Source organism: Orussus abietinus, unplaced genomic scaffold (assembly GCF_000612105.2).
Source record: "Orussus abietinus isolate OABI.00-Male unplaced genomic scaffold, Oabi_2.0 scaffold1, whole genome shotgun sequence".
Taxonomy (NCBI): Eukaryota; Metazoa; Arthropoda; class Insecta; order Hymenoptera; family Orussidae; genus Orussus; species Orussus abietinus.
In genome coordinates this window covers 499,138-523,716 of record NW_019396017.1, presented here as the reverse complement: position 1 = coordinate 523,716, position 24,579 = coordinate 499,138, and the positions used below count along the sequence as shown (strand labels likewise).

Here is a 24,579-nt window from a genome sequence, read left to right as displayed (position 1 = left end):
TATAATAGTTTCAGGAAGGATTAACATCTGTGGGAATTAATCATACACAATCGACGATAACATGTACCTCACTTCAATTTACACGTGACCCTAAATCCTTTCCGGTGATTCTCGATGATGATGGTGACGATTTCCAGTTTTGATTAAAAAATCCCTGAACTCCTCTTATCATAAACCGCCAGTCGTACTCGCCAAAAATCACCACGGTGAAGGCACCATAATTCTGACGGACGGCCTGGAAAATCCCTAGGAATTACGAGATCGAGGGTGAAACCCCGGGATGCGTCAGTCCGAACGATCCGGAATAAGCCGCAACGTTCCGGCGTTCCCCAATTTATAGGAGGCTTATATTTATCCGCGGCATTTTGTTAACGTACGTGTACACCGCGTGGTATATAGGTACATCATACGTTTCGAGGTACGCAAAGAGAGCTTGCCCTCCTACCAGACATGTCGGGCATAGATGGAAGGTGGGTGCTCTTGAGAAAGGTATACTTAACGAGCCATCTTAGAGATTCTGCATCGCCGAGTTCGGTTCAACAGTGTTGGTACCATCGTACAGGCACTTAAGTACATCGGATAGTTGGTGTTGGTACTCCGTACACCGAAGCCGCTGTCTCCTCACCTGATGTTTCGACAACCTTTGGGTATCCTCTCCTCTCTCTCTCTCCCCCTCGATTTTCGAATAAATAATTCAAGCATACTTCGCCTCGCCGTGCGCCTTCTTATTATATTCCTCCACCCTCTTTGAATAATCTATGACAATGGTTCTCATGTATTAGGGTAGGAACAAAGAACAGCTGTTAGGAGGATTCTCGAAAGTTAGCCGTGGAATATTATTAACAGCGTAAATATATTCACTCCCATCCTCCCACAACTTACGTCTTCCTGCGTGACCGGATTTGCATCTCAAATACATGTCCCATGCTGCACACACGGTAAAATCTTGGTTTTATTTTCAAACGAATTTTTAATGGACGAAACTTATGCTGGTGTTCGGTCCAACAAGGCTGCTGGCTTAAAATTAGGGGGCTCGAATTTGGCGTAATTAACGAATTAGTTCAAATTACCGACCGGTCGCTTCTATGGAAGAGAGTTCTGCTCACCGTTGATAATGTCGGAATGGCACCAAAAAGGAAAGAAATACGGTAGGTCTCTACATTGGATGGTACAAACTAGTTCGGACGCCATTAATCGTGCGACTCGAAACTGGCAAGCTTCTCGAACATTCTGCACGGTGGCAGCACTGCGCATCGACTGCGCAAATTCGTGGGTAACATACCGAGTTAACCATTTATTATTTTCGTTTCTGTATGTATGTACATACATACGGTGTTCCGTTCTGTAACAGAGTCTGTAATTCTGAGGATAAACGTTGGATTTCATCATCGTTATCGATCAAGCAGGTTAATCGGTAAACATGTTAAGAAATATCTCGGCAAACCCATTTATTTCTTTAACTTCACATTAGCGTCAACAGAATCAGTAGTAGAGGTCTGGAGTGAAAGATCGGCAACTTAAATCTGTCTATTGTACTGCTAATTACAATTACATAAATTTTATAAATTTTATATTGCTTACCCACCGCAGAGATGAGCACCATGTAAAATTGAAGATGCCGTCTCGGGAATTCTGTAATATCTTATACGCGATTCGAAACAAGTAAGAACAATATTCTTCTTATTAGATATTTATTACATACAAGCTTTTTTACAATACGCAGAATTTCAAACATGACTGGGAGTTAGTGCCTTCGATATTCTGATATTCAAAAACATTCTCTCATGTCATACAACCGTCACTTCCTTACATCGTACTGGAAAATATTCTCAAAGTAATAATGGGATCAACATGAATTTTGGAATAAATATGGATAATTGCAATAAGGAGTGTCGAATAATCTAGTTCGAATAAGTATGTCGATTGAACACGATAGGAAATTTTATGCGAGGAATTATTGGATAAGAAAATCGTATGCTGTTAGTAATAACTGGTACTTCAAATTTTGACGACAAGGGAGCAAACTATTGACTGAAATAGACTTTCATTGGTTCACGTGTAATGGTACAATATATGATACTGACTACATAGTAATTCTTAACATATGTATACACGAAGGGATAAATGTCTTTTATATCACCTTTCATTTGAGTACCATAAACGCAACTGTGAAAATGAAACACCTTCTGGAGACAAGTAACGTTAATTACGTTCGAAATTAATTAAATAGTGAGCTATTACACAATACATCAATTTCATTAACAAATCATACATTAATCAACAATTTCGGCTTACATTCCATTGAATTTCAATTGCAATTGGAATATTGGTGATAAGCAAGTAGGTATTACGAAAATAATTATTAAAGTTTGTATTCAATTATAAGAGTAATACCGCATACGAATAGACTGTGTACATTAATTGGACGTATTACATTTATTGCCTGATCTTAAGCCTGATTGCCAGAACTTAAACAACAGTACAAGCACCAAATCCCATAAATAGCAATTTTGTCATATACAGATTACACTTTTCCGGTAAAAAAAGGATATTAATAATAACAATTTCTAGTTATGTCCCTCGAAATAAATATAGACAAAATATTTCCGTTAAAATAGACACTGTCCCCGTAATCGTCGTGATATATGTAACACGAGACATAGTTATACTTTTGGATAAACAAATCACTGTGCTCATATGGTCATGCATATTCCAGTATCTTAAAGGGAATGCGAAAATATTAAATATCATTTATATAAGCTTCTCAATAGATCTGCTAAAATACCAGACTTTCACGTCAGTTAGGATTAATTAGTGTTTTCCTATATTGGTACTTTAATGATCATCGATGAGGTACGATATCATTGTCTGAAAAATGCATGCATGTTATTTTCGAAACAATAGCGTTATCGCAGGCTATCGATTAATCCATAGTGCCAATGCTCTTTCTATGCGAAAAGTGTCGAATCTAGTACAGAGACTGACTAGTGAGTGAATAATCCGATATCTCAAGTGTGAACAAAACTGCTGCTATTACTCCATAGCAACGGATTATACACGTGTACAAGAAATTTCTCCCTCTACGATGAAACGCTAAGCTGTCATGCTAAATTTATAAGAATTCCCTAATCGATGATTGACGCATAGGCCGCACGTAGAGTGGTTTTCACTTTTGCCGAACAATTCGCATCAGATCGAGGTTCTACGAACCGAAACATCCCGCACCGCAATAAAGTGGAGGGTACTTTTAAATGCAGAGTGCTTAACGATATCGTTCGCAAATCCCACCTTACCGATTCCTAAACAATCAGCTCGAAAATTAAAAGCGCTCAAAAGGACCGAAGATACGTAAAATTAATTTAACGGAGGGTCGATACAATGAAGTACAGACGTGTATCTCAAATTATGTGTTATAAATAGATATTATTCCCTTTTAAGGTCCTCCGAAAGTTAGTTCTATACCAGTTAGCTTACTACGATTGGCTGAATGTCTATGGTCGCCAGTGTATTAATATTATATATTATTTTACATTCATTAAGATAATGCGTAGAGTTTTACGGTTCTAAAGGAGGGAGGGGTGGCAGTTCTTTACATGGATACTGCCGCACTGTTTCCTTCCTAATAAAATCTTCATTTTTCATAACTACATCTATAGCGCTTATTTACATTCTCATAAACATCACCGCTTCAATTATCCCCCAAGCTTGCCGGTAGCAAGTTGGCGATTCACACAGCTTCATCCTTTCTGCATTCACCAGATTGTCTAATTATTAAATTATGATAGAAGATCTGTAACAGATAAAGGAGACGAGCGGTAGTAGAGGAAGTTCATTGATATGGTGCTTATACGGATTTGAGTGTGCACCTTGAGATAACGTTATCTTCCATTATTTCGTGACAATGGTGAAGTATAAAATCTCTGAGTGTACCTGGTACTTGACTGTTGTCCTGTTGCTTGTTGGTAAAAGCATCTTGGAACGGATTCGTGTTGGCATTAGTAGCTGCAGGCACGAATGGGTTGCCCATGGGAGTGAATGGTAGAGCCGATGGATTTAAATTTGAGTTGAGAGTATCTTCATTTGCCAGGTTTGGCGTCAGCTCGAGTATGGGACCGCTACCGCTATTACTCAAAGTGTCAAACTCCGACAGGTCTAACAGGTTGTTGGTCACGTTGTTTTGCTTGCTATAAAACCAGCCATAGGAAACATACAAACACTGGGTAACAACTACACTGAGTGAACAAAAGACGTTGGGCGTACGAAAGTACATCTACTAGTCTAAAATGCCCATTCACAAAAAGTCGGCAATATTTCCGAACGGATGCTTAGTGATATCGTTTATCAAGAACTTGTTTAATGACAGTTTCGATCAACAGACCTCGGAGAAGCTGTACCGATCTGCCCATCACTAAACACACGTTGGAAAGATTAGACTCGAAAGCGGACTAGTGTTACTTGCAATAATATCCGTAGTTCAGATGTGTCTAGTTCATTTCAATCGAATGCTAGGTATAGTTAACGTATTAACGACGCTAGAGCTTTGCATCTTTCGTGAACAATTATCAGGTATTAAGCGAAGCTAGGCTTGAACGGTACTATTGTAAAATCAGGATTCTCGATCTAAAAGCTTACAACGACAAGCACTTTAAGGTACTCATAAATTCCGTTCCCCGCTTCCGGCAGCACTATGTATTACATATCGTGGAACCTTACGTAAATTGTTAAAAATTATTTAATCACTGTGAAGCGTTAAAACATCTGCCCAACTCGATAAGAGGCTCTGCGCAAATAATTAATTGCACGCGATGTGTATGGATGGTTAAACTCGGCTGGCAATTATTCAAAGGACGATGGATGTGTGAACTGATTGTTAATCAATATGGGCATTTCAAATGCAGCTTGGTGTAATGCTAATCGTAACCGACATCCATCAACAGTCTTTTGATTAATTGTGACAAGCTCCATGTGATGCATTAATGCTCACCAGTCAAATGACGAATGTATAGGTACAATTTTATTAATAGTTGACTTGTCAATACCTGCCTATTAGTAATCCGATCCCATGCTATAAACCACGGTTAAACATTGTTCACGCCTCTACCGTTGATTTCCATAGTACACGTGTTTTATACATAAAGTACGACTGGGTTAAGAAATTGGACAGAACGCTTCTGGTGATGGAAGATTAGCGTTGATGTATGCAAACATAAATGTTCCAAATACATGGCAAAAGTAGGCAGTAAGTTGACATAAAGTGTATACAATGAAAGATAACGCCAGCATAGAAGGGATTTATAATGATGTATGCAAAAGAGGCACAAGCACAACACCGTATCAACCTGATTACTAGAAAGACAACATGCACCAAGTGTGGACAACACTATCGACGAAGATTTCAGTGTGCAACGCCCGCGCGATAATTTTTTTTTCTTTCTCGGCGATAGTTTGAAGGAATTAAAGACAGAAAAAAGGGGAGCTCAATCGAGATGTTTAAATCGCTCCGTTCTTCCTTTAGAAAATATAAGACGCTTTGGAGATACTAATAAAGAAAGCATACCTTGGTCTCCATTGAGCTCCACCTTCGAAATTATGTACAATACTTTCAGATGATTCATTTACGTTTATACGGCACACTTTTCTTTACATTATGTACACTGAATTTAATGTTATGACAGTTGACATTAGATGTGAATTCTGGCTAGTTATTCAATGTGTCGCGCTTCCACTCGGTAAACCTTATGTCAATAACGCAACGCTAACAAGGAAAGGCATATGCGCATAATTAACTTGTTCCATACCTACTAGCTAGATTTAGCATGTTACCTTCAGCTAATACAATTAATTATGATATATAAAATATACATAATTCTAATAGGTAATATAATATACATATCGGTATGTTAAACGGTTATATGGTTATAATTGTTACAGCATGTAATGCAAACTATTAATAATCAATATGTATCAGTAGTCAACCGTAACGGCGTAATTATTTTAGTCAACCCGTGCTCTGGCTACTTTTGCAATGTATGTTATGTCAATTAGAATAACCTGCACTTGGTAATCGCGGTTAAAAGAGTCGTTAGTTTGTTAGGTGAAAGTTGTAGGCAGTAAATTCCTAAGATAGTCCTTAGACAAGCACAAAAGAATTTGTTACTACGTAACCTATTCGTATATACAGGAATATAGTATAATCAATTTATACTCCAAACGTATTATCAACAGCTTTGACGTATCGAAATCATCATTTATAGATTTAATTTACGATTTCATTTCTATGCTTCCCGGCAGCAATAGTTATTCTAGTCGTTTAACTCGGAACTTGCGAACCGAAACAATAGACTTCTGTAAGGCCAAAGGATTAGGCATCATCCTGCCTTTAATATAACTCTAAGTATACGTTCGACTTCTCTTTTTGCTGCTCTGGATTTATATCTTAATTTTCGGAATACGAGTCGGTAAAAAAACATGCATAACACGCGCCAATCTGCTCTCGCGATTAAAATTACGTATCCTGAGGAGGATGGAAATAACTTCAATGAGATCCAGGAACGCAATGTAGCATTGAACAATGTTGGTGGTAAAATGCAATAAAGGTGGAATTGCTTAGATTTTAAAAAACTGCTCTGGATGCACAGTTGTTCGTAATAGTTACGCTCTTACACTTAGTAATATTAACAGTATTAATTATAATAACAACAATCCAGATAATGCCTTAAGAAAACGACCAGAATAAATGTGCCACTCGAAAAAATTGAAAAAAAATATATATATATCGTCTACGTAGTCATCAATAGGGTCCATTTCAACAAATGTTCTAGCCTTAAGCTGTAAAGAATAACTTAATGGTAATTGATATTTACTCAATACTTCAAGCTCTATACTTCGTGTGGTGATAAACGAATACGAGAACTCGGTACATGAATGTCGTAAAATTCATGGTATGATACACAATGGTGTAGTGATCATTTTGGAAATCGTTCCATGAGAAAATATATATAAAAAAAGAGAATAATACCCAATTCGGTCTTCACCAATGCGCGGGAGTATTGTTAAATAAATTATATACGCGCGGGATTTACTACTTTTGTTCGTATCACAGAAGATATCGATGCAAATCCGCACGAACATTAATTACAGGAAATTATTTACTTAACGAACGGTACTTAATCGGTTATTTAACAGGAACTATTTGCACCAAACATGTCATGAGACGCAATTAGTCATGTTGCAGTAGTGACTAAATCATCATGCAATAGGTAATCAATCAAATCATTAAAATCCGCCCGAGAACTTGAAACCGAGCGAAGTGCAATCTTAAAAGAGTTTATCGGTGGCTCGATATCGATAATTACGTAATTCTCAGTATCGTTTCGGACGAAAATCATCATAGTCCATAAGCGTTTTAGCGTCTGATTTGAAAAGCGAGTTAAGCAAGACGCTCCCACAAACGTGACATTTTTCTAACAAATGTCAAGAGGAAGGGACAATTCGCCATATCACATAAGAAACATTATTGTCGACGAACAGGCAAAATATAGGAAATGAAATTCTTCATGACGGTGCGCCTAAGACTTTTGATTATATACGTACGTGCCTCTCCGAGCGCCGGTACCATAGAGATTATTAGAAATTGATACAACTGCGAAATTGTGGGCTATGATGACGTTTGCAAAGATATATCCGAGCTTGTTTCGCGTGGCACGTATACATGATTGCGAACCTTTAACGATTTGTACTTGACATACTCACACAGAAGCGTTATCCAGCGTGATCGTTTGGCTGTTGATACCATTTCCGTGATTTGTATGGTGGCCGTTCAGTTCCCCTTCCTCGTTCCCCTGATTATTATCCAGCAGAGTTTTGTTCTCGTTTATACCATTGCTATGTGTGCAGTTTCGAACAATGTCTGGCGCGATATTGTTTTCAGCATGGTGAGCCTGTTGCTCGCCACTAAGAAATTGTCGCGTAGCCTCCGAAATGAGACTCGCTGTCATCACGTCTTCGACCTTATTGCCCGGCCTCGATTTATTTTCCTCGCTTGGGCTGTCCTCCTTCAATTTATCTCCGTCACCCTCTCCCTATCGATTCGTGATAAACATTTTAAAGCCTCCTCTCCTCCGTATCAACAATTTCTACGCCGGCGCTCATTTTATCCCTTACCTTGGTAGGCGTGTTGGACTGATTCTTTCCTCTAGTCCTCAGCATAATCGCCTCGACGCGTTTGCGACGAGCAATTCTTTCCTCCTCTTCCTTTTTAAGACGCTCAGCCATCTCGATGCGTTGCCTGAAGACGAGAAATTTAACAGTGAACTGCTAAAGTCTGACACGGCTTTACAGGGACATTATTCCGAGCATCGACGGTTCTTACTTTTCTGCTTCCTCTCTAGCTTTCCGCTCAGCCTCTTCTTTCTCCTGCTTCTGTCGAGCCTCTTCTTCCCTCTTCTTTCGATCCTCTTCCTCGCGTCGCTTCGCTTCCTCGATCGCCAATCGTAGCCTCTGTTCCTCCGCCTCGCGAGCTTCGTTAGCTAACCGAAGCGTTTCTTCCTCTAACCGTCGCTGTTCTTCCTCCTCCAGGCGGAGTCTCTCTGCCTCCTTGCGTGCTTCCTCCTCCTAGAAACCGAGAACACGGGCCATTAATATTCACCGTAACGAGCCCACGGAAGCCTTAATTAAAAATATTCTTAAAAATCCCGAAAACCTACCTGTCGCTGGCGCTCGAGTTCCGCTTCCCGCTCAGCTTGTTCGCGAGCAAGTCTTCTACGTTCGGCCAACGCAGCCTTGGCTTCCTCTTCGGTAGTGATTCTGATCTTCGCGATCATGGAAGCTGCGGGGAATCAATGAACATCCCAATCAATGTCCAGTGCCGTTTTAAAGGACCCCTCTAATGATAAGAAATTATTTTAAAATGCTGCGAGTATTACCGGACATATCGACCTGCTCGTCGGTTTCGCCCTCTGCCTTCGCCTCGGATTCCAGTGATTTCTTCTCCGACTTGGATTCCTCTTTCTTTTCGACTTTAGGAACCTCCTGAGTGGAGGGCGCGACAGGAGCGGATTGCTGCGACTCCTGGACAAAGTTGACCTCCTCCTTCGCGGACTTGGTGATGGGTGCAGGAACGACTGGCTGAGGAGCAGGAACCGCGTTCTTCGTTTCACTGGTGACTGACTGCGTCACTCCTGCCTCCTCTTGGACCTGTATCGGCAGAAAGTGATAAGATAAAGAAGTCCATAAATTCGACTTTGAAATGAGCCCCACGGGGCCCGACGCCTCACCTGCGTCTTTTCCGTGCCCTCGTCCTTCTTCTCCTCTTGTTTCTCAGGAACGTCCGACTTGATGCTCTTGACTTTCTCTCCTTCTACCTCCTTGATGATCTCGGTGGTGTTTTCACGAATAAGCGGGGCATGCTCCGTTCCTGGACTCTGCAAGGGAGTTGCTTTTGGAGTGACCCGAGGCGATGCTTTTGCACTCTTGATCAGCTTCTCGGTCGGCTTCTTCACGGTTTCCGCAGCTTTGGGAGTGGATGGTTTCTTTGGAGTGTTGTGGACCTTTGGCAGTGGTGGCTTAGAATCCTTCGTCGCTCTGACATCTCCGGTCAGATCTACAAACGAGAACGATATCACTCTCCACCCTGAACTTCCACCTCCTTCGTTCACATTATATTTACACGTGCAATGCTTCGGAGTGTCTTTATCTCTATCGACTTTGTCCAATGTAAAATAGAAAAAAATATATCAAGCTTTGTATGCATTCCTATAAGAACGAGGCCAACTGAACATAACGCCACTATGAAGCTAGGATTCGACAAAAAGATGAATAAATCGAAAAGTTGAAAGAAAAGTGGCTCCGAAGCGCATCTCCATTTCTCAGGGCACTCTCGCCCTGTTACTCATCTCCCGAGCTGCAATGCTCATGACGAACCTCTACTCGGTACATCCTAACCCTAAGTGAAGACCTCGGCTTGAGAAGGACAAGTTTCGTCTCTTCGACTTCCCCTGTCCTTCCTAAAACCTTTCCAGTCGAGATCTCGTTACCTCGAGTCCTCGTCATCCGACAAATGACATCCTCTTGACGACGAGCTTCTCTTCTCTTATCAATTTCCATCCGCGTAAAGGAATAAAAGAAAAAACGAGACCACCTCAGTACACTGATAAAAATCGATGGAAGTTTACGTACACTTTTACGCCCGTCATAACTTAAGTTTCATGCTTACAAATTAGAAAACGTGTAAACACACCGAAGATTCTATATTCACCATGTCAGTGAATTTTTACTTCAATGAAATGGGACATTACGTTATAATTTAGATGCCGAACGTGATATTAATGGGGCAATGTAATTTTACTGCAGTTTATCGTGATACCGAAATAACCAATGATTACGTAAACTCACGTTTCTATCAGTGTAGAGTCTCGCGCCAAGGCTTGAAGATGACATGAAAGGGTCATTCTATATATGAAACGTCAAAATATTCATGAAACTTTTACCCAAACTGGATGCACAGGACCATTTGAAACTTCATCACGTGATTATGGAGGCCCTAAGGATGAACGAGATGCTCGGGAAATTTCTTTTTGAAAAATGAAATTTCCCGAGCATCACGTTCATCCATAGGGCCTCCGTAATCACGTGATGAAGTTCCAAATGGTCCTGTGCATCCAGCTTGGATAAAAGTTTCATAAATATTTTGACATTTCATATATATATTGGGCTGATGCATAAGTAGTGGCGTTTTTAACCCGTAACGTGACGTGCAAAAAAAACGACATTACTTATGTATCAGCCCAATATACATGAAACGTCAAAATATTTATGAAACTTTTATCCAAACTGGATGCACAGGACTATTTCAAATTTCATCACGTGATTATGGAGGCCCTAAGAAGGAACGCGTTGCTCGTGAGATTTCATTTTTCAAAAAGAAATTCGGCGAGCATCGCGTTCATCCTTAGGGCCTCCATAAACACGCGATGAAGTTTCGAATGGTCCTGTGTATCCAGTTTGGATAAAAGTTTCATATATATTTTAACGTTTCACATATATATTGTGTTGATGCATAAGTAGTGACGTTTTTAACCCGTGACGTGTAAAAAACGGCATTACTTATGCATCAACCCAATAGAACGTCTCTTTCATGCCACCTGAAGTGTTTGTGGGTTAGCGCGAAAATTGACCGATCGAGCCTCGGCCAAGAGGACCCTTTCTGCTCGGATGTCGACTAGCCATTACGAAAGAAGGAAGAAAGCCATGCTCACTGTGTCGGTCTGTGACAGAAACGCCGGTTCCGGCAATAGAAGCGGGTCGCGGACGGCGTGGGGTGGTCGTGCGAGGACGCAGATTGACTGTACTGCTGGCCACGCTGCTGGCGCTCTGTTGACTCATGGAGCTGTGCGGTCGCGACGGGCTGTTCGGCGTCACCTCACCGCTGCGGATACCTACGTCCACCCGGTATAACCCCCGTTTACTTAGGTTCCACCTAGAGCATCTTTCTTCCTACACGGCCAGGTCGCGAGATGCATCCCTCGCGAGATGCGCGTGCAACGCGACTCCAGGCAAGGCTCGACACCACCGTTCGCGATCGACTCGTAATCGGTGCACCGTGTAACGTTAATGGCAACCATGAGATTCGCCGCTAGTGACCGATTACGTCGAGTCGATTCCGAGCGTGTCCATAAGCGTCATCGCTGGGCCATGTCCCGAGCGAGACGGGGAGAACGTTAATGACAAATAATGTGGTCGGTTCGTCGAAGGCAAGGCAACCTATCGGATGAGCATTAGATAATATCCTATGCACGCTGATAAGAATCGATGGAAATTTACATACATTTTTACGCACTTCGTAAATTCCATTTTTACGTAGAAAGACGTTAAATGGAAGAGGTACAGGGTTATAAAGTGTATTGATAGACCTAACATTGTATGTTTACCGGTATTGGTGGGTTTTTACTTGAATTTAATGTAACGTTACATCGTAACTTCCTGTTATTCAACTCAGATGCTCATATCGTGACGTTACAGAGACAACGTCATTTTACTGGAATTTATCGTGGGATGGAAAAAATCAATTATTGAGTATGTAAATTTACATAGGCGTTTTTATCAGGGTAGGGACGGTTTGGAGGGAGGACTTTAAGTTATTCCGAAAGACATCCGATAAGTTGTGCCGGATAATCGATCCGTAGACGATGTTCCATGCGGTGGAAACCGATCGACTGGGTGTTATACAAGTGCCCAATGTGATCCGCGTAACGACAGACTCGGAGGGTAAATCTTTTTCATGGAAGAGTATAGTCCAGAAGCACGAGCCACCACCGATAGTCAAGGGCCGTCTAATGCTAACAGAATGTTCAGAAATAAAGATTAATGTAAAACAATGATGAAATTATATATTTAAATTACGGTGAGCTAATGGAGCGTTGCTAATGCCGCGTTGGAGGAAGGGCCATTCTCGGTGCGAGGAGTACATTGAATAAAAATATATAATTCCATGTTATGTACACTGAGAAGATTGTAAAATGTGCAGCTTACCAGAGACGCAGGATTAGCGTGATACCACAGCCCGTATCACCGTAAACCAAGGTGTAAAGACAGTGGACTCTTAGTAGGAGCTTCTTGTTAATCAATTCTCGGATATGTGTTAGGGCGTTAACGCGCCGCCATTTTGGAGCCACTATTTGCGACGATAAATTGATTAAGAGGGTCCCAAGGCTACCATCTCGTATTTTAGTCTCTCGCTAGTTTGGAAGCTGGATTAAATACCGCGGACCTCCCGTTAAATAGAAGCAAAGATCTATGTTCCCGTGTATTGCATACAGGATGTCCGTACAACAAAATCTTGTTAGTCCGACCAGCGAAATCGTTAAAAGCGTCTAAACTGCGCCGCCAAGCGAGAGAAAGGAAACGCGACCTCGAGATCCAGGAAAATTAGCGATTGATTCACAATGACTCCTGTCTCTGCGCTGTCATGCATTCCCATGTGTGCACCCAACTCGCGACAAAGCCTGGAAGACTCGTCAGTGACGCGGATAGAAAGAAGTAGGGAAGATCGGGTACAATTTGTAACGATACTTGGTACAGAATTTCTTTTACACTTTGTCCAAAAATATCGACTTTCAATTTTACATCTATGATTTAGTCGTTTAGCTTGCAGGAACCTTCCTCGGAGGTTACGGGGAAAAAAAATGATCGATGATGATCAACTCAGAGCTGACACTCGTCACAACCGTACTCATTGCAGGTTCAACCGTAACGAGTAATACGTAACGGACCCAGATAACAAAAATAATACGAGTAAACATTTTTTTCGCCAATTCAGAAAAAACCGATACGACACATCTATATAAAAGGGAACGCTAACCGCCTCCGAAATAGGACAACGATCATTCACCAATCGACTCGAATCAATTAGTCACCTGGTCACCTGAATGGGCGGTGTCTTTTACGCTAATAATTGACTTACTGACAATCGACGTTACAATTGTACCTAATCCCCCCCTACTCGGTGGAACATCCGAGTGACGAGAGTTCTCGGGCCGAGTTGAGCGCACACGAATGGGACTTACCTTGTTGCTGATGGTTCCGATGCTCGCGGGCCTTACGGCGCAGTCTCTCGGCTCTGGTGGGCCTGGAGATTGGGACTGCGCCTGGCAACGTACCCATGCTACGAGAATTATCGGAGCGTTTAAGGCTCTTGACTCCAGGCGCAGCCAAATGAGACATGCTGCGACTCATGCTAGAAGCGCCCAGAGGTTGCGGTTGCCGTTCCGTCAGAGTGCTAAGTTCGCCAGGACGCTTCCGAGGCTGCGCCAGTTGGTCCAGCCTGGACATGGAGTAAGTCCTACCTGGGGAACGGGTGAAGGCCTTGGCGCTGGAGCTGCGCCCCGCGGACGGCAGCCCATCCCTGGGCGAGGGTATGGTGGGCATAAGGTCGGTTCTTCGTCTGTTGACCCGAAGGTACACCGAGCTCGGGGTCCCGGGGGATCCGTCAGCCTCCTCGCCTGTAAAGAGTTCAAATCTGCGCTTAGACGTGCCCGGAGCCGCGATCAGCTGACGCGCTCCGACCAGGCCTGAAGCGAACCCCCGATACGTCGAACCTCTTGCGTCCCTCTTTCGCTTCCTCGCGACACCGACCAGTGCATTTTGGGACGAGCTTCGACGTACCGGGACGGGTCTTAAAAATAGCGCCACACATAGACAACGAAACAAAAAAGGAGACGTGCCATTCCAGGTGGGGAGCGATTCCGCAGGTGGCGAAACGCTCGACGCCGCGTCGCCGTCAGATCCTCGCAGAAGCTGTCGCACAGAACAAATCCCAGACATGCTCGACAGGCAGGAGAGCGCGATAGCAAATTAAACGAAAATCGGGCAACGTGTCGGTGCAGCTAATCGAGCGACGAGCGTAACGTGACCGAGCCGTGGAGCGAAAGCAAAAACCTGCCGCGTCTTCGCGCGAACACCGCAGGAAGGAAGTAATCGGATGACTGCTCGGCGATGGAGAGAGAGAGAGAGAGAAAAAAAAAAAATGAATAAGTACGCCGGCTTGGATGCGCCCGACACGTCTGACGCAATGAATCGATCCCGACGTGATACGACAAATTGCATCTGCGTGGACGTGGGTAATATCGACGAGGGATTACTGTAACGCGGCCCGAATTGTCGCCAATATTCGGGGTGACTGACGCGTATTACACACGTTTTGCGAGGTATTCGCCACTCGTCCGCTCGTCTCATGCAACCGCGTCGATTCCATGCACAAATGCGATCTCGGGATTTTTTTTTCCATTTTTTTTTTTAACGGAGTCAGTTTCATACTGCGTAGATGGGATCAAATGTCAGCCTAAAAATAGGATCGTCTCTGCAAAATCGAATTTCTCCCAAAAACGGTCTCCTGATCCCTGCGGTTCTTACTCTGACTAAATATGAACTCGCGTAGAATGCAGCGACAATATGCGTATCAAAATTCTATCCTCTCTGCGTCAAACGCGGCTCCAAGCTGGGACTTGTATGTTTCCACCTGCGAATACCTCGCCAATCGTTTAACGACGACGAGATCGCGTTTTCCGAGACATCCGCGTACTCTTCCGGCTGGCGATAGTGAGAAGTAACATGCGAGTGTTGTCGAATCGATGCGTTTGATAGAAAGAGAGAAAGAGAAAGGAAGGATAATCAAAAAAAAAGAAAACAAGAGAAATTCGGACGGGTGAGTGCTAACAAATGAGAGACAAAGACCGACAGAGCTTGTTCCGAGGCAACAGAATGAATTCCCTGATGCAGGCTTCTGGCTTCTGGACTCACCACTGGTCGTCCCTTGGATCATTGGACGTTTAGTATCGCTATCGGATTTATCGTCGATGGCAAAGATGTCAGTGGTGGGAGGCAGAGAGAGGCTGGCTCTTTTATTTTTGGCAGGAGTTAAGGGAGGATCGGGGCTAGAGTTCCAATTGAACACCTCGTACATGGACGAGGACATTCTCATATCTGCAAACAAACCAGCCAACGCTGTAACATTAGACTCCTATTTTGGAAGGGCTGCAGGGAGTGGAGCTCAACCGGGATGGGTCAGGACTCGTCAAGGACTCTCCGTCTAGTTCCGCGAAGGACGTCGCGATGCCTGTCCTCGTCACTTGTCGCGAACTACCTCTGGGTCGTCTCGGGAAACGTCAAGGGTGATACGGAATCGTGAACTACGAATCTCTACGGACCGCGTTCTCTATCTCTAGCTAAGTGGACTCTTCGGGAAGTGTATCGTAACGCGGTTACCGGAGCGGAAGAGCAAAACGATCGTTAACACGTTCCTTGCCAGACCGTTTTTTAAAGACTTTACGTTCAGGCCGCGTGGGGCGTATACGCCCCACGGTCAAATGAGCGTATCAGCAATAGTATTAAGATGCCCATAATTGACTGCATAATGAATTTTTTAAAAATTCTTCGTTTTACAATGATAATACCAAATGGCTTGAACGGAAAGTTCAGCGTGGGGCGCATACGCCCCACGCGGCAGGGAACGTGTTAATGTACAGATGTGAAAATGCGAGCGGTAGACCTGACGCCGAATGACATGACCGTGTGTGGTTACAGGGTCGACTAATGCGCGAATAGTCGTCCGATAAATCGGAATACGTCGAGGGTGCGGAGATCTAGTCTCGATGGAAACGACGGCCGGCTGCGTGATCTACGTGTATGGGCTCCGCCTCTGCCACGAAAGCAAAGAAACGAAGCAAACTCAGGTATACACCTCGCGATGTAACGCGGCCAACTCAACGTCTGCAGGTAAAGAGTGTGTGTGTGTCGAAGGAGCTGTAAAGATGTCGGGCGCCTGGACGGGAATAAATAAACGTGGCACATAAATCATTAAACAATACGGACGACCATTTCACGCGTCTAACGATGCTACGCAGTCTCCGTTCCATGCATAAAGACCGGGTATATATATATGTATATAATATCTATGTACACAGAAACGGACAAGAGTCGCGCGGGTGGGAAGCCGCGTGCACCGGTGCCGTTTATTGAGTCAAGGATCAATTTTCCAGGAGAGCCGTCCCAGTCGAATTTACCGCAGCGTCGAAACCCTCCCCGAGACCCTGAAGAGCCGGAGAAACGATTGCGCCTCTCCGCAAGGATTACCCGCGAGTCGGGCCCGGAAAGAGTGTCTCATTTGGCAGTCATTGAGCCTCGCGACAGTGCTTACCGCATAATGCCCACTCGTCCCATCCGACTCGCGACCGTCAACGAATCTTGGACGGGTAATCGCGACAAGGAGCTGAAGAAACATCCCGGTCTCCGGAGAACGTTCTCCCCAAAGCCCGCTGGACCCGAGCCCGAATGGATCCTCGATTTTCAGAAATGCCGGTGTCTCGGTTCCCACCGCTCGAGGATGTGGCCTCGTCCTCGGGTTCGCTCGTACCCGGGTAGAGAAACACATTCTAAAGGTACGCATGAGTCGTCAATGATGACGCTACAGACGATTCACTCCTAGTGAGGCGATCAGCTCCAAATGGTCTGCACAGCTCCGTTAGGTTTTCAAATTGGGAACTTCAGGTACTCATGGTAACGCTCTCTACGCTATCGTTACTTCTACGGGTACCCTTAGACGCGGTAAAACGTTTTCTTTTTCCTAGCGAAAAATTGAATCCTTTAGGAACTGGGAAGTCCGCCGGCGGTGTCGAAGTTCCTTATGCCAGGGTTCTCCAAAATGGCGCGCTCGGTAAATTCGGCTGCGAGACGGCCCGACCACCAGTCTTCGGGTCTACCTTCTCGAGATGTGTAAGGTCTAAGGTCGACGTTTGAGCTCACCTTCGCCGGGCTTCCGATCGAGCCCTCCGGCCGAGGTGGCCCTCTTCTTGCTGCCGTCGAGCTCGCGCTCGGAGGACCTCCTCGTCAACGGCTGGGCCGCCGTGAACATCATGACGTTCGTCGTCGAGGTCGCCCTACGAGTCCCCCAGAAAGACGAGCCACCGGTGTCCGCGGGCTCGAGCATTCTCGGTGTCGAGCTGCCGAAAGCGAACACTATGTGCGACCTCTCGTTCTTCTTCTTCGCCTCGATCCGAGCCTCCCTCTCCTGGTTCTTCCTCAGGATGGCCTCGCGCCTCTCCCTTTCGGCCTCCCATATTAGACGCTTACGCTCCTCCACCTGGTTTCGTCTGGAACAAGGATTTCCAATTAACACCGAGAAAATATCCCCCACCGTCGATTAACAGAAATTTCAAATTTAACACTTTGCTGCTCCGAAATACTCTACATCGCTCTCTCACTCGAGGAAACTGTTCCTGCACTGAGGGAACATTTTTCTTCTTTCAAGGAAATCATTTCTCTGAATGGTGTTAAAGAAACCGTAGCATAAAATCAAAGAAACCTAGTCTCCGTTACAAAAATACGAATTGATCAAATACCTCATATTAAAAAATAATAAAGTAAGAAACCGGCGCTAAGGTTCATTTCTTCAGTTTCATTCATAGAAATAATTTCCTTGGAAGGAAGCATTAATCAGACCATTTTTAATTAAATCCATGAACATTTTTTCTCTATGTGCAAGCCGCTTTTTTTTTCACCCATACATAAGTGTCACTATAAAAGGTATAATATTTATATTTAATTCCTGGTTTACATTGAATGAAGATTTTTAACGCAGTTTCGTGTCGTCGCACAGTGGAACCAGAGTCAAAACTGGCATTAAATTGACCTGGACTTTACGAACTAAAATAACTCAAGTTGGATTTAATGCCAGTTTTGACCCTCTCTGGGCCCACTATGCGTCGATGGTCTGCAAGGCATTAACAGAATCTCTTTTTAAATTAATCACCTGTCGTTGTCGCGCGACCTCAGCTCGTCGATGCGTCTTCGTCGTTCCTCTTCTCGCTGTTCCCGGAAACGTTGGGCAGCGAGTGCTTGTTGTCTCAGTTCCTCCAACTTCCGCTGCCTCTCCTCGTTTTGCCTTTCGCGGACGAGCTTCGCCCTGTCCACGTCCTTTGCGCTTCCTGCCGAATCCCGTCCTGTAACACGAAAGAGGGTCCTTAGATCTGACCGCCTCGACCTCCTCGAAACGCGTTTTCGATCGTGTTCTCGATTATGCTCTCAACTAACGCGGGTCGGCCCGTAATTTCGACACTTTATTCCATGCCATTGCCTCCCAGGCCGTTAACTATATCACCGACTAGAAGTCCGAGGTCGAACATCGATAAATACGCGATTTGGGGAACGCGATCTCGCTATCAAGCCGACCGAGCAATCGCAGTTTGTAAATAGCGAGAGTACACGAGTACACGGTCTCTTTAAATCAACCGGTTATTCTTGGAAGCACTGCCGAGGCTCTCGATACGGTTAGACACGAGGCAGTTATCATATTTATTTTTGATAGGGGGATTACGCGTGATAGGACAGTGTTAGGGAGCCTTGAAGATTAATGCGCGAGAGATAATTGCAGGTGAAAATATTGTGGAAAATCGTCTTTCAGGCATTAGAGTGGTTTATCTCGGATTTACGTGGATGTCGCCGAAACTGTGGAATTGCTGGACAAGGGAGATGAGAGAGTGTACCCTTTGGCAGGTGAAAAAAATTACTGATACCTTGATTCTCATTAGGGTGATCGCCGTCGAGGGAGTCCTCCTCGTAGAGGCTGCGGCGCTTCACATCTGCCGAGAACAAATCAGATTGCAGCATCCGTGTCAGTCCTCACGTGAAATTATGTATTACAGTAGACATATATACGTATGCACGCGTCAGTCAGCTGTTAAATTAGCATGCCGATGTCGAATGAGTTTATGGAATTAGTCGACACATACGCTCACAACGTGCGACCATGCATGCTGGATTCGACGCCATTCCGGCGCGAGCGAGGCTACCTTGGTATTGGCCCGATATCGCATTGTTGCCGGGCGAACAAAGGAAAATGTAATACCGATCGACAAAGGGAACCGCGTTTCAAAAAAGAGGTTTTCACGGAGACCGCGCGCGAGTCGGTTTTTCTCTCGAGAATAAAAAATATTCGATTCCATGGACTTGTCGAATAACTTTCCGTTCGAGCGATTCATTCGGCCGACTTGCGAGTCGCCGCAAAGACGAATCCGTAAGTCGTCGAATTCTTTACTCAAGGGCTGATTTAATTACGTATTTGCGATTCAGAATCGGCGAACACGTGGCACGTAGTCGCTTTGAACTATTATGCACAGAAATTCCGGGCACTGCGCGCGACTTGGACAATAGTTTGCGTTAGACAAATGGAAATCAAACAGCTGTAATTGACATAAAGACGAATCCGCAAGTCGTCGAATTCTTGACTCAAGGACTGATTGAATTACGTATTTGCGATTCAGAATCGGCGAACACGTGGCACGCAGTCGTTTTGAACTCTTATGCACAGAAATTTCGGGCACTACGCGCGACTCGGATAATAGTTTGCGTTAGACAAATGGAAATCAAACAGCTGTAATTGACATAAAGACGAATCCGCAAGTCGTCGAATTCTTTACCCAAGGGCTGATTAAATTACATATTTGCAATTTAGAATCGGCGAACACGTGACACGCAGTCGTTATCGAACTCTCATGCACAGAAATTCCGGGCACTGCGCGCGACTCAGACAATAGTTTGCGTTAAACAAATGGAAATCAAACAGCTGTAATTGACAGAGCCGCCGCAAAGACGAATCCGTAAGTCGTCGAATTCTTTACACAAAGGCTGATTTAATTCCGTATTTGCAATTCAGAATCGGCGAACACGTGGTACGCAGTCGTATCGAACTCTTATGCACAGAAATTCCGGGCACTGCGCGCGACTCAGACAATAGTTTGCGTTAGACAAATGGAAATCAAACAGCTGTAATTGACAAACGATCGACGATTCGAATTCGATTTGTTAGTTCGCCGGATGTTTTTTAGTCCCTGCCGAGCACACCAGCGTTACCTGGCAGGTCCAGGAGGTCATCTTCGCCACCGATATGGGCGAACCAATGTAAGGTTTGTTCTGAGAAAACAAAGAAATCTCCTAAAGAAATTGGAACGACAATGCCATCGGAATATGGAATTCGGGAGTTCAGCTTTTTCTATACGTTTTGACGCACACTACGACGTCACGTGGAACTTGGGACATAAACGTAATTCTATGCGCGCGGGAAATCGCTCGGGTGAATAAATTAAAAAGAAATGCTCCGTCGAGGTTTGACGCCGTAACTTGACAATTTCCTCGTGGCCGGGATTTCGACTATTTTTTAATTTTTTTTAATTAATTTTATTTTCTTTCGATGACTCGCACCATTGACGAAACTGCCAGAGGAGCCGTCACGACGTTTCCGCAGGTTGATTGCGAATATCGGGCCGAGGATTCGCGAAAACCCACCAATGACGGGCACCAGCCCGGTAATTGGATATCTCATTAGCAACGCGGATGCGATTCCGGCAGGTGAAGCGACACTTCGGATATGAAGCGTCCCTCTATACAAGGGATCCGATTCCGATTTTCTTCCGACGTGTCGCAGTATCGGTTTCTGCTCGGCGAGTCAAAAGCTTCCCATTCCAAAAAAAATATGAACAAGTAGGCACTGCCATTGATTTCAACATTTTTATTTAGAGCAGTTTCGACCGTGGACGGGACTGCAATTCTCTGAACAGGGTGTAGACCGAATTGTTTTTAAATCTTTACACCGTGAACATGGAGACCCTAAGGACGTTCTTAACACCCATGACATTTCATTTACAGAAAATTTGGAGAATGTCTATAAACAATTTAAAACCAAAAAAAGAGATGAAATTTTACGGGGTATCAGGACCTTTCTTGCAGTCTCCATATTCACGTTGTAAAGTTTTAAAAAAAACTCGGTACAACCCTATTCAGAGGAAAGTTTCACAAACGATTGACCTCTCAGACGCCACTTCCATGTCACCTTAAGGTGAAATGAAAGGGTCGTTCTATGTACATAAAACGTGAAAATCTATATAAAGCTTTTCTCCAAACTGGGTGCATTAAATAATTTGAAACTAATATGTGATTATGGAGGCCCCAAGGAAGAACGGGATGCTCGTGAAATTTCATTTTTCACAAAAATAAGAAAAATGTGATTTTGGTTCTAGTCCAAGCTAAACGAAAGAAATTTCTTATTTTGAAAAATGAAATTTCACCAGCATTACTTTCTTCCTTAGGGCCTTCCTAATCACGTGCTGATGTTTCAAATAATTTGGTGCACCCAGTTTGGAGAAAAGTTTTATCAATACATTTTGACGTTTAATGTATTATGACGTTTAATGTAATATATATCGTAGAATAACCCTTTCGTATCACGTAAAGGTTTACAATTAGAGGTTCTAAATAGGATTAGAATTTCAACTCGAGGTGTTCTCGCAAGATCACCAGGTGCGAAAACGTGCATCCACGTGGAAGACGGTGACATCTTCGAAGGCCCTCCAGGGGATGATGTTCCTCAAGGAGGAGGAGGAGGAGTCGCGTTCCGGAGCTCGACGAGGCCGGCGCTAAACAAACGATCCCGAAACTCAAACGTCGGAAAATCCTGCCCATTCACCGTAGCTACAGATATGTGTCTGTTAATCTTCCAGCACTTGGAAGTGGGTCGGAAACAATAGGATCCGCCCGACCATCTACTTTGCACGCGGCCCCGCTTCCTCCCGTTCTCGGTAATTCGAGCATCGTGCCGTCCCTTGTCTCCGCCTTGGAGGCAACCCTCGTCTCAATTTTCAACAAGCAGCGGGAACGTAATAGGGTATCACCCCGATAGGAACGTACCAAGACGGGAAAATCTCGAGCCTCGCCGGCGTATAATCCGTCGCCTTTCTTATGTCGAAACTGGGTTGCGCTTCACTGGAGCGAGAATTTTAAAAACGACCCCGAGCAATTTTCCCTGCATTTTTTTCTCCCTCTCCGCCGAGCTTCCACGACCCATGGACGTGGACACCGACTGGATGCGCCAGGTACCTTGGACTCATTACGACCACTCCACCCTATTCCACCTCCAAGAGATAGAAAGAGGAACCCCATGTCCCTCTCCCCCCGTTTTATCCTTTCGATTCACCCCCTTCTCGGAGAATTTCCGGAAGCTGGAAATCATAACAAGGATGGAGCCCTTCACGAAACCCTTCCGTGGATGTGGCGGTGTGAACCTGGAATCCAATTTAAGGCACAAACAAAATGAACAGGCTTATTGGAACGTTTCTGTGAGGTAGACGTTTGTGGCATTTTTTTTTTTTAATAAAAATCAAAACTGTTAAAGAAAAATTAACAAGTTCCGAAAATGACCATTTTAACGTTTTTGAAGTTCTGGAAGGCTCTGAACTTTCCTAGCTGTTAAGGCCAACCCTTATCGGTTTAAAAAAAATTCTGAATTCAAGAACTATCCCCAGGGTACGCCCACAAATTAACTCACGCTCCTATCGGAACCTTGAGCTACAGAAAAAAAATCATAAAAACAGTGAAAAGGAAGATTTGAACGTTTTTAAGGACTTTCATTTTCTTCACTGCCAAGGACTATTCCTATCGGTCCCAAAAAATTCTGAGCATAAGTACTCCCCGCGATATACTTGCGCAAACTAATGCGAGCCACTGCGAGAAGCCTAAGCCATGGAAAACAAATCTTGAAAATGGTCAGTTAACGTTTTTCAGGTTCTGGGAGGCTCTAAATATCCCTAACGTCACAGAACCCATTAGGGACGAAAAATCCAAATTTTCACGATTTCGGAATTTGTTTATCTTGTCGAACAGTTCCGGTTTTTGTAAAGGAAAAAAAATGCCACAAACAAAAACTCAACGTGGCACGAATGTCTACATCACAGAAACATTGTAATGAGCCTGTTCATTTTGTTTGTGCCTCAAACTGGATTTACACAGCCCGTGAATGTCGGAGTGGGATCTACCTCGCGAGCCGTGAATCGAAACGATCTATCGATCTCCTTTCAGGTGAGAGCCTCTCCGGAGATATCGCAATGCGTCAAGATGGCGAGTCCACACCTCGTATCTACGTCGAGGTCAATTAACGTTCCGGCGAATTAACGTCGAGAGGTAACGGATGGTCCAGCGCAGCATCCGACCGCCGGGTGAACCTCGGATGAAGCCGGCGAACAGGTGAGATTAAAGCGCCGTTTACTGACCAACGTGACCCAGATAAGCAGCCCTAGGCACTTCGTAGCACATATTTCGCCGTGTTCGCAAGGCCGAGAGAGGAGTCCTCCAGGAATTTTCCATGGGAAATGTCGAACCCGCGTGCCGGCCGGTCAACCCGACGCGGCCGTTTCGCAATCTCGCGAAATAGGTAGAGCGAGATGTTGCAAATGCGCGCCACTCGTATCCGCGGCTGGAACGCGGCCCGGAATGCCATTTCACGCCGAAGGAAAGCGTTACTGGTCCGCCTCGAGGGGCTCGCGTTTAATCCGCGCGAATGGACCGTATTGGCCGAGTTTTCCCCCATTTTTCACGGCGGAACTCGGGGCGAGCGTTAAAGAGGCCGGCCGCCCAGTTTCCGCAGCGCTAATGTCTTGGTTTCTCTCTCCATTTCGGAAATTCACTGCTGGAGGATCCCTCCGAGAATCCCACGGAAATCTGGACCAGGGAAGTAATTTGGCGAGCGGAGAAATTAGGGGAAAAAAAAAGAAAAAAAAAATGAGAGGAGGGAAATGGAAAACAGAAAACGCGTCCGCATACGTGGCTGGGATGCCTTGAATTTGATAAGTACATCCGGGGGGTACGTAAACGAATTCCTTGAATTTTATCAGTACGTCCGGTGTATGTCGTACGTAAACCCTACAAGGTAAATCGATGCTCATGTCGTGGGCTTAAAGGCAGGTCAAATTGCGCCTCGTGGAAGCAATGCATAACAAGCGTGCCCGATCAAATCGATGGTATCCGATAACTGGCATTATGATAACGACCAACTTTCCCCCGTGTCATCGGAAGCTTCCATCGCCATGGCAGTGGAGGAACTCGCTTCTCGCCGAAGGGGAACCGGAAGGCCGGGCATCGATTTCTCGCCCCTCTCCCCCGGGCTTTTCGGAGTAGCCCCGAAAAGTCAGCCCCAGGGTGGGCGTTTTTTCGCCCGATCGTTATTTCCGGAGGCCATCTCTCCGCTCTTAATCAGGACCGGCC

The 24,579-nt window shown here is 44.6% G+C and overlaps 1 protein-coding gene across 14 annotated transcripts in view; it reads right to left on the bottom strand.

The window, feature by feature from the left end:
• Positions 1–1,674: 1,674 nt before the first annotated feature.
• Positions 1,675–24,579, bottom strand: part of LOC105697986 (MAP7 domain-containing protein 1) — a 157,114-nt gene continuing 134,209 nt past the window's right edge. For 5 of the 14 annotated variants that reach the window (XM_012421772.1, XM_012421774.1, XM_012421766.2 and 2 more), the window contains 15 exons: positions 20,401–20,460; positions 19,065–19,130; positions 18,302–18,491; positions 17,296–17,642; positions 15,295–15,477; positions 13,563–13,997; positions 11,256–11,435; positions 9,276–9,601; positions 8,925–9,195; positions 8,706–8,827; positions 8,372–8,613; positions 8,164–8,287; positions 7,753–8,081; positions 3,931–4,184; positions 1,675–3,790 (listed from right to left, as the gene is read on the bottom strand). In XM_012421772.1, coding sequence (XP_012277195.1) covers positions 3,777–3,790; positions 3,931–4,184; positions 7,753–8,081; positions 8,164–8,287; positions 8,372–8,613; positions 8,706–8,827; positions 8,925–9,195; positions 9,276–9,601; positions 11,256–11,435; positions 13,563–13,997; positions 15,295–15,477; positions 17,296–17,642; positions 18,302–18,491; positions 19,065–19,130; positions 20,401–20,460 — 3,143 coding nt within the window. In that variant the 3' untranslated portion in view covers positions 1,675–3,776. Of the gene's footprint in view, positions 3,791–3,930; positions 4,185–7,752; positions 8,082–8,163; positions 8,288–8,371; positions 8,614–8,705; positions 8,828–8,924; positions 9,196–9,275; positions 9,602–11,255; positions 11,436–13,562; positions 13,998–15,294; positions 15,478–17,295; positions 17,643–18,301; positions 18,492–18,582; positions 18,684–19,064; positions 19,131–20,400; positions 20,461–24,579 lie in introns of those variants that run through there. The other 9 variants (XM_012421776.1, XM_012421769.2, XM_012421770.2 and 6 more) reach the window with 5 other exon arrangements.